General features: G+C 33.3%; 1 protein-coding gene across 1 annotated transcript; it reads left to right on the top strand.

Moving 5' to 3' along the window:
• The first annotated feature begins 1,173 nt into the window (after positions 1-1,173).
• On the top strand, positions 1,174-3,086 carry LOC116016719 (UDP-glucuronate 4-epimerase 6-like). Its single transcript, XM_031257094.1, has one exon. It carries the CDS (start codon positions 1,284-1,286, stop codon positions 2,646-2,648), a length of 1,365 nt encoding a protein of 454 aa, XP_031112954.1. The 5' UTR covers positions 1,174-1,283; the 3' UTR covers positions 2,649-3,086.
• The last annotated feature ends 7,029 nt before the right edge of the window (positions 3,087-10,115 follow it).

Below are 10,115 nucleotides of genomic sequence, written 5' to 3'. Positions count from 1 at the left end.
GATCAAATGCTATAATCCTAACATTAGTACAAATTAAAATTAATCTAACCACATGTTTTTTGGCAAGGATCCGGATAAAATTTAATAGGGTGTTTCTAGCCTAAAGAGTTTGAACTTTTTTGAGAATTTAAAATGTGATAAAATTATTCTTATTACGGATTTACGGGGTGAGTGGCAATGCGTGTGTCTATATGTGTGTGTGTGTGTGTGTGTGAGGTTCAGTTGAGAACCACTTCTTGGGTGTGAACATGTGAACTTCTATGCACCATTGAGATGTGAGATTGGACGGTCAAGATCTAAGTAGTGGTGCATCTGGTGCAGTTCTGCAGTGGTGCAGCGATGTATATATATTTACAGGTCAAAATCATTATAAACCACAAGATCTTTATAAACCATACTACAAATGCACAAGGTTATACTACATGTGCACAAAAATGTTATCATTTATTTAGAGCCGTTGATTTGGACATATCAACGACCTTTAATAGTAAAAAACACTCCCTCATTAGTTTTAAGGTGAATTCATTCTTCAAACTCAAATATGAAACTTTTAATTAAAGAGATCCAAAATTTAATTCAATTAAAACAATATTTTGCATATACAATAAAAATTTGAATTGAAGTATAACTCAATCAACAAAATCTATACGGTCCACCGGAGCATGTTCACCAACAGATGCAAAAACAATGGCAAATCAGAATTATGCATACTTCCATATTAAACAGATGCTCTCCATGTCTTGTTATTACATGATGATGTTAAAGATTGTTTTGTATTTTTTTCAAATATGTGTATCTTATTTGCTAAACGATCAATGAATATGACTCTTCATGTTTTAAATAGGAAAGCTCTTTCTTTGTTTGATTGTAAGAAGTGACTTTTATCCACCTCTCCTTTAATATGTTGTCTTTGGAACTTAGGTTAGATGAAAAAAAAAAAAAAAAAAAAAAGTATACTACCTATAACTCAATCATCTTTGATATACAATTAAATTATACGAAGGGTGAAGTGACTTGAGTAGTTAAAATACTGCTACTTAAAGAAGAAAGTGGCCTCCAACCAATACCTCCCCAAAATTTCTTTCCCATTGGTCCACCTGGACCACCTGTTTTCCATTTTTGCCCCCGCCCTCCCTCCCTTCTCTCTGCTTTATAATCCCTTTCTTCTACTCCCTTCTTTTTCTCAGGGGATAGCTCTACGCCGATCAGCTTTCCTCGCTTTTCTTCTCCTCCTCTAATCTCTCAATACTTTCTTTCATCTCAAATCTTTCTTTCTTTCATCAATGGCGTTCCCGCCGGATTCCAGCAAGAACTCCAAGCTTGAGCGGTACAATAGTTATATAAGGAGAGTGAATAGCTCGAAGCTCATTGCGGCTTCGTCTAAGCTGCTTTTTAGAGCCACTCTTATGGTGGCTTTGATTCTAATCTTCTTTTTTACTATCAATTACCCGCCGCTCGCGGAGAGCTCCGGCGGGGGGCACCGCCGCGCGCTGCACACGACCAGTCATAATTTGCTGGCGTCGACGTTCTCCGGCGGCGGCGCGGCGTGGGAGAAGCAGGTGCAGCACTCCGCTACGCCGCGCCGGCCGAACGGGATGTCGGTGTTGGTTACCGGCGCGGCGGGGTTCGTGGGGTCCCATTGTTCACTGGCGCTGAAAAAGCGGGGGGATGGGGTGTTGGGGCTGGATAATTTCAACGCGTATTATGATCCGTCGTTGAAACGCGCCCGACAGAAGCTTCTGGAGAAGCACCAGATCTTCATCGTGGAGGGAGATTTGAACGACGCGCCGTTGCTGTCGAAGCTTTTCGACATTGTCCCCTTCACGCATATCCTCCACCTCGCCGCACAAGCCGGAGTCCGTTACGCAATGCAGAATCCTCTCTCTTACGTCAGCTCCAACATCGCCGGGTTCGTGAACCTTCTAGAAGTCGCCAAGAACGCCGACCCGCAGCCCGCGATTGTCTGGGCGAGTTCGAGCTCCGTATACGGGCTCAACACCAAAGTCCCCTTCTCCGAGAATCACCGCACCGATCAACCCGCGAGTCTCTACGCCGCCACTAAAAAAGCCGGCGAGGAGATTGCTCATACCTATAACCACATTTACGGTCTCTCCCTAACCGGGCTGAGATTCTTCACGGTCTACGGCCCGTGGGGTCGGCCCGACATGGCGTATTTCTTCTTCACGAAAGATATACTCCAGGGGAAACCGATCAACGTGTACGTGACGCAGGAGGACAAGGAGGTGGCGCGTGACTTCACGTACATCGACGACGTGGTAAAAGGGTGCGTGGGAGCGCTGGACACGGCGGAGAAGAGCACCGGCAGCGGCGGAAAGAAGAAAGGGCCGGCGCAGTTGAGGGTGTACAATTTAGGGAACACGTCGCCGGTGTCGGTGAGGAAGCTCGTGTCGATTCTTGAAAATCTGTTGAGCATCAAGGCTAAAAAGAACGTGGTCAAGATGCCCCGAAACGGCGACGTTCCGTTCACCCATGCTAACGTGAGCCTGGCGTACAAGGACTTCGGGTACAAGCCCACCACGGATCTATCCTCCGGGTTAAGAAAATTCGTCAAGTGGTACGTTAGTTATTACGGGATTCAATCAAGGGTAAAAAAGGAATTAGACCCTACCCAGCAGTCCGATGATTAAGCTATGTGGGGCCCAACAAGACGTGGTGCTGCCTTTCTGGCTTTCTTTTCCCCTTTTTTTTTTTTATAACTTATTTTTCCCACTCAAATATAATATATTTTTTAAAACTATTGTTCATGTATTTTGAATCTTATAGGGATAGAATTTTATGTACAAAATGAAAAAAAAATGTCATATCATATAAAGTAAGAAATATGAGAAGGAAAGGGGGAGCAAGTGTAGATTTGAAAAGTGGAGTGGCAAATAATGTGAATACACCTTAAATGAAGGGGTGTAAGGGTAATTTCAAATTTCAATTATACATAATTTTCTGTACAAAAAAGATGGTGCAGATGGACTACTTTTCATGTGAAATCTCAATGTTTGTAAGTTTCCTTTTGGTACACCAATGATTATTACAACAAGATTCTTCTCCCAATGTATTGCTATACTTCATTATTTTGAGTTGTTTAATTGGTTTTGTTTTTTTCCCCTTATAGAATAGGTACTTTGTTATTTATTTATTTATATATAAATGTTTTCTTGTGGGCAAATTTTAAAATAGTTTTTCCGTTTTGATTGCAACTTGCAAGTGGAGGCAATCACATCTTCACCTCACTTTTATAGATGCCTTCAATGATTGAGGACAATGGTGTTCGAAATTGGTAAATTTGTCAACAAATTTGAATGGAACTTCTAACGTCTATTTACATATACCAATTTATACACCGACAACAAATGATTGAGATAAAAATTAACTAAGGTTATAGTAATTTTTATTGGCCCTGCAGAAAAACAAAGAAAAAGAATAAACATGAGTTGTCGTGCGTTGGGATGGCTGCTAGTTGAGCGAATTAAAGTGCTCGCCAACTGCTAGTTGAGCGTATCAAGGTGCTCACCAACTAGTGACCACCGTTAAGATTTTTACTTTTTTCTTTTCTTTCCTTTTTCCTTTCCGGCCCACCAAAAAAAGGTTTGATTGTTAAGATTACTCTATTTTGACTTTCGTTCATTGAATGTCTATGAATTGTCTAACTCTTACCCATAACTCCATAAGAATAATGTATATTATTGCAAACAATCGAGTCATATATTATTCAATTAATTGGTAATACTTTTACACTAATCTTATAATCAAATAACTGTACACTTCTAAATATTAGAATTATTTATATTTCCATCTTTAATTTTATAATTTAAATATATACTGTAATAAAATTTGTATCTGTATATTGCACAAGTAATTTACTAGTCATATAATATATTATAATTAAAATTTAATATCAAGGGAAAATTTGAAAATATAGAAATATTTTTTAAGTTTATAAATGAAAGATTTATTTGGAAAAGGAATTTATTATCCATAACATTAAAAGACTCAAATAACTTTGAAACTAAAATTTCCTTTTCTTGAAAAAAGAATACCCCAAATGAGCATCTATTCTTACATTTTTATATAGTACTGTAGCTCTTAATCCTTATCCAAAATATGAATGAAGTTGCTAGCAAGTATAAGTGCTAGACGGTCTAGAACCTTTTGTGGTTGATGACACGTCTTGACATTGAGATGAAAGTGCCTTACATCTCTTTCTTAATTAATTATAATTTAATAATATATATAATTATAATGTCATGAAGTGTATCTTATACCCTCATAATCTTTTGGTATGAGAAGGATGTTTTACTTATTCAGTCATTTCTTTCGAGACTTTTGCAATATATTTTTGACAAATTTTAAGATATAAATTTATTTAGTTCAAAAAATTATTTTGTGCACTAATTTATTTTACCACTAATTCATGTTTATATAATAATAAAAAATTATTAATTTATATCTATATAACAATTAAAAATATAAAACTTAAAACATATTTAGTCCATATTTTCATTATAATAATGGCAATATCGCATTGTAAGTGCGCAAATTTCTTTTTGAGTTATTAGCCGAGTTCACAAGATGACAAGAACAACAATAACAAACTTAACCTATTATGAAATTTATATTTTAAAATATAAAATTATAACTGCGGATTTGGATTCGGTCAAAGTAGATTCTAAATCTCTTAATTGAGAGAATGAATTTGATATATTATTATAAGCACAAAATAGATAATACGTCAATGAAAAATTTTCTCATAGTGCATTGAACTGTGAAAAATGAAGTTTGAGATTTGACACTGTGATAGCAAGTCATTACATCATTTTCGATCAAAAACAACCGCCGGCGACTAGGGGTGTAAACGAATCGAATCGAGTCAAATACTTCAGTATTCGATTCGAATTCGATTATTTTGATGAGTATTCGAATTCGAATTCGTTTAGTGTTCGAATCCAAAATTCCGATTCGTATTCAATTCGACCAATTTATTCGAATATATTCGATTCGACTCGAATATTCGAATTCGAAATGACTATCTTAATTTTTTTTTTCTAAATTTTTCAATAAATTAAGATAAAATATAACAAAAATTTCGATTATTGGGAAGACTGAAGGGTGAAGCACTGAAGCGACTGCTCTCACTTTTATTTTAACTTAGGGGTTATGCCTTTACTAATTTAGTTTCTTTATATATATATATATATATATATATATATATATATATATATTCGAATATTCGAATACTATTCGAATCGAATCTATCCTGATTTGTATTTGGATTTGAATAACATTCGAATCAAAATGTGTATTCGAATTCGGATTCGTATTCAAAATATTCGAATTCGAATAATATAACTATTCGAATTCGAATCACGAATCGAATCAAAATTATTTGATTTGTTTACACCCCTACCGGCGACCAAAACTGGCCGCCTCTCCAGAGGAGGCGACCATTTTCTGGTCGCCTTCCCGGAGGAGGCGACTGGTCACCTCTTCTGGAGATGCAACCAGATTTGGTCGCTGGTCGCCTTCTCCGGCAACGGGTGTCGTCGCGACGGTTGTTTTTTATCAGAAATGATGCAAGGACATGCTATCACATGTCACTAACCTGTTTTTGGACTTTATTGTACAAAAATAAAATGTTAAAAGGTTTAATTGCACCTTTAAAAAATTTTGGTACCTAATTGACTTTTCAGATAAAGTTTGAGGACTTATTTGACCTTTTTCCTTACCATTTTTATTAAACCTCTACACATTTAAACCAAAATTTTTACAATTAAAGCATTACATACCATATTAATCATTGCAAGTGCAATTTATTCCAATTGTTATTTTATATTATTATATTTTTAATAACTCAGATTTTTCAATTTCGTTAGGCCATATCATGGACTCCATGAACCTGTCCTCAAGTCTATGAAGAGATAAATAATCGGGTCAATATAATTTCGAGGTTCAATACTAAACTGTACATTTTCATAAACAAGGAGTCCAACCCAAACCCATACCTCTAATATTTATGACAATTACGAATTGAACCTTTAATATTTAGAAGTAAATTTTAAGTGAAACTTTTCATTCACTAAATCAATAATGTCTTAGAGGATTAAAGGGTTATTTTGAAAACAACAAAAATATATAACGAAATGTTGTCTTAAACATCACCAAAATTCCCCATTTGCACAAACAACACAAAGTGTACACTTGAATTCAGTACTTTAGAGGTACAAGTCATTTTTACAAACACTTGGTGCATGTGTCACTTTATATGTTGTCAACTATTTATATATACATATATGTCACGGTTCATGTCCCTACCACGGCAATGTAAAATAAGACAAAATTAATATTATCATGTACGCTTTTGTAAACAAAATCATTAACACAGATAAGTAAAGTAGAATGGACTTAAGATTACGGCAAAGAAGACGCCACATTTTAATCTCCAAATGATGATGTTGCCTTCTTAATCATTTTTTAGAATGGACTTTAACACGTACATGTCTTCTTTTACTAAAGAAGAAGTAATAAATTGCGATAATTTATGACATGTCGACTAATTCATATTCAACTAGTAATAAATATGAAAAAGAAATGTTATTATCACAAAAAGAAAAAAGAAAAAAAAGTATCCATGTAAAAGTAGAGAAAGATCAGCTTTTCATATGACAATGCTTCATATGACAATGAATTAACTAACTTCACTATAGTAAAGTAATAAAATGTAGTCTCTCTTAGTAAGCATGTAGAAATTAATTTGTATGTATACATAATATTAATTAATCAAATAAAAAGTGTTTTTTTTGGTGAAATTAGTTAATTTTCTAAGAACATAACAACTTGTAAGACCATTCTAATTAATGTCAAATACCTTGTGCTTTGATGTCATCATTGTTGCTTTTCATATGGAGCTATGGAATGTCTCAGGTTCGAGTCCCAACTCAATAAAAGATATTTTTATTGTTTTATATTTCATGCTTAACAATGCATTCCTTTACACATTTCACCCTACAAGGTTAATATATACTTATAGGTAAAGTGTTGAATTTTGCTTTCCATTTGTTCTCTCTCTCTCTCTCTTTTTCTTTTTTTTCTTTTTTTTTCCAACGGTCTTTATATCTGTGTAGTAGCTAGTCATAATATATATCAAATTAAACAGTGTAAAGGCTAACCTACATTAAATGAGAACCAATAGCCTTGTGAGAATGTACAGACAAATCGTATCCGTCCATACAAGAAGATCAACATATGAAAATTAAGAAATAAATGCGATGATACTTTTATAATTATGAAGAGTATTTGAAGATAACCGATAGTTCAATTCACTCATTATCTATCTATAATATAATAGTGCATTCACATGTATGTGTGTGCACTATAAGTTATTCATCAATGTATTATCAAGTGTTTCTCAATGTACATTTATAATTAAAGAAATGCCACCACATTTTTCTCATTTTTCCTTGATTTTCAATCATTGATCATCCTAAATAGACAGATGAGATTAGCTTACATGTTATCATGAGGCTAATAGTTTTATATATATATATATATATATATATATATATATATATATATATATATATATATGACATTGTATTTTCTTCTTAGGGTTTATACATCTAAAATAAGTGAAACACCTAATTACACATTGATGGACATTTCCTTCTCTAGTCATTTAAATTACTGGTCGTTGAATTAACTAATATCAGTATATATCTTTTATTAATTTATATTTGTGTATGTGGATGCTAGTCAAGTTCATCAAATCCTCTGTTCGTATAGAATGTCAGGATCAAATATTTAATATTACGTCAAAAGTTATAATTAGTAATAAAAGTGCATGCAACATTATTTTATTATACTTGAATTGCGTAGTAAGAGGCTAAGAGCATCCTCAATAGCAAAGTTTTGCATAAATTTTTAGATGCCAAATAGGAGAGGAGAGAGAGAAAAATAAATAAATAAATAAATAACAAAAACCAAGAGTTGTCATAAAAAGAAAAAAAAAACTATGGTTAACACTTCCAGCGGGCGCGTGTCTGTGCAGCTCACGCAATTGAGTAGCAGTTTTTCTTTGTAAAAAGAAGAGTTCAGGTAAAAAGATTTCGCCCATATTCATTTTCGGCCCACTTTTGGAGACAAAAATCTAGTCTTTCTGCAAGAATCTCAAACATTCTCTCTCCTTCTCTCTTCTTCACTTCAGCAAAAACCTTCCCGATCAAAAACCATCTCAAAAACTCTATTGTGGATGGTCTAACATACACTATATTCTACATATATATCAACGACAGGATGTTGTACTTGACTCTCCAAACCTCGGCCCAACATATGTATTTTATATTGTTAAATAATTAATTAAGTTGAATTGGGAAGTCATATCTCTAAACCCACAATAATCACATTTGCCAGCAGAAGTTACCTTACCAGGCTGGCATGTAAGTTGATGTGAACAATATAATGTCACGCGTGCAGATATCAAGTCAAATGCTTATTTTGCATGTATATATACAATTAGGCAATACTAAATGTAAACAAAGTTTCAAAAGTAACTAATAAATATAATTCATAGTTAACAAAATCACATCAATATGCATAAATTTGTATATATAATTTTGTGTATAATATTTTTCCTGTGATATAATCTAAACATCATATTTTTCGACCATGAGTGTGTGGAGCATAATTTTTGTATCTAAAGATCACGAATTCGATTTTTATCCAACATCTTCTCTGATTTGTAAAGTCAATTGTATAAGGTCTTTCTAGTGTACTTTATTTTTTTAGTACAGTGTGATTTGCAAGTTATTATGCAGAACGAGGTTTATACAAGAGGCAACAACTAACAAGAACAAATGTGAGAGTAACGAATGGTTCATAATTTTGTATGAACTACGCAACGTTCACATGGGGATGTAAATCTTGACGTTGACTTTCTAAAATGTAATTAATTATATTACATATGTATGTATTTGCCAAAGTTTGCATGCTGTTTTTACTAATGGTGTTGTGTTTCTTCATTGTCGGGAAATTAAAATTAAAGTAACCAACGATCGAGAAGATTGATTATCCGAGATTAGCGTCGTAGGTTGCTGTCGCAGTAATCTTGGAGGTAGATAGGGTTAATGAGAAACCAAGGCTTTATTTAGCTTGTACATCAAAACTTAATTTACTTTACATATCTTACACGTGATACTATTAGATTTCGATAATGTTGTACATAATAAATTTGTACACATAAAACTTTTGTACACATCCTGTTGTAAATTGACTTAAAATGTGTGGGCTCCAGTATTTGGTGTAATTTATTAAATTGGTACATACGTTCTATTTCTTTTAATTATATAATGAATTTGAATTTGAATAATCTTGTCATCCTTAGTATGTATTGTATTATTTAGATGTACGTAAAAATAAGTAACTCAATTTTATTAATTCATATTGTACAAGAGAATGAAGATTATTATCAAAAAAAAAAAAAAAGAGAATGAAGATTATTTGGGCAAACAATCACTTGAGAGACTAAGATTTTGGAGAATTCAATTCACCTGACGGGATTAATGAGCTTCTTCATGTTGATGCATGAGGAACAAGATTTAGAAGGATTAGATAGTTGATGCCTGGGCGGTACGTTTCTCACAAAAAAAAACATGGAGAAATTAGGTTCAATTCAAACCAAACTTACAAGTTTAATTTGATTACCCACTTTCGTGGTTCAAGCTGGTAAACACAAAAAATACTCATTTTTGTAAGTTAACTCGTGTAAATATGTTTCACTAAATATATTACTAACAACACAAATTAAAGATCCATATATACTACAATAAAATATATAAAATTAAAACAAAAAAAAAAAAAACACCTTAGGGTTTAAGAATACTTCAAACGTACACAATTGCTTAAAAAAAATAATATTGTGGCATTATTATCTATGATACCGGCCAAGAAGCAACCCTACATCTTCTTCAAAGATATTAACAAGACGTATGAATGAATTTATATGGCCATATATTTTGGACGTAAAAACAAAAGACATGTGGACAATATTTCAATGATAGAGGCAATAATATATAAATCATTAAAGCAATATATGTTAAGACATTATTGAA

This window comes from Ipomoea triloba, chromosome 4 (assembly GCF_003576645.1).
Source record: "Ipomoea triloba cultivar NCNSP0323 chromosome 4, ASM357664v1".
In the NCBI taxonomy this organism is placed as follows: domain Eukaryota; kingdom Viridiplantae; phylum Streptophyta; class Magnoliopsida; order Solanales; family Convolvulaceae; genus Ipomoea; species Ipomoea triloba.
Note: the sequence above shows the minus strand (reverse complement) of the source record. Positions and strands in the feature narration are given on the sequence as shown.

Bases quoted from the DNA above. Each gene is read 5' to 3' on its own strand.
- LOC116016719 (XM_031257094.1), top strand. From the start codon at position 1,284: ATGGCGTTCCCGCCGGATTCCAGCAAGAACTCCAAGCTTGAGCGGTAC.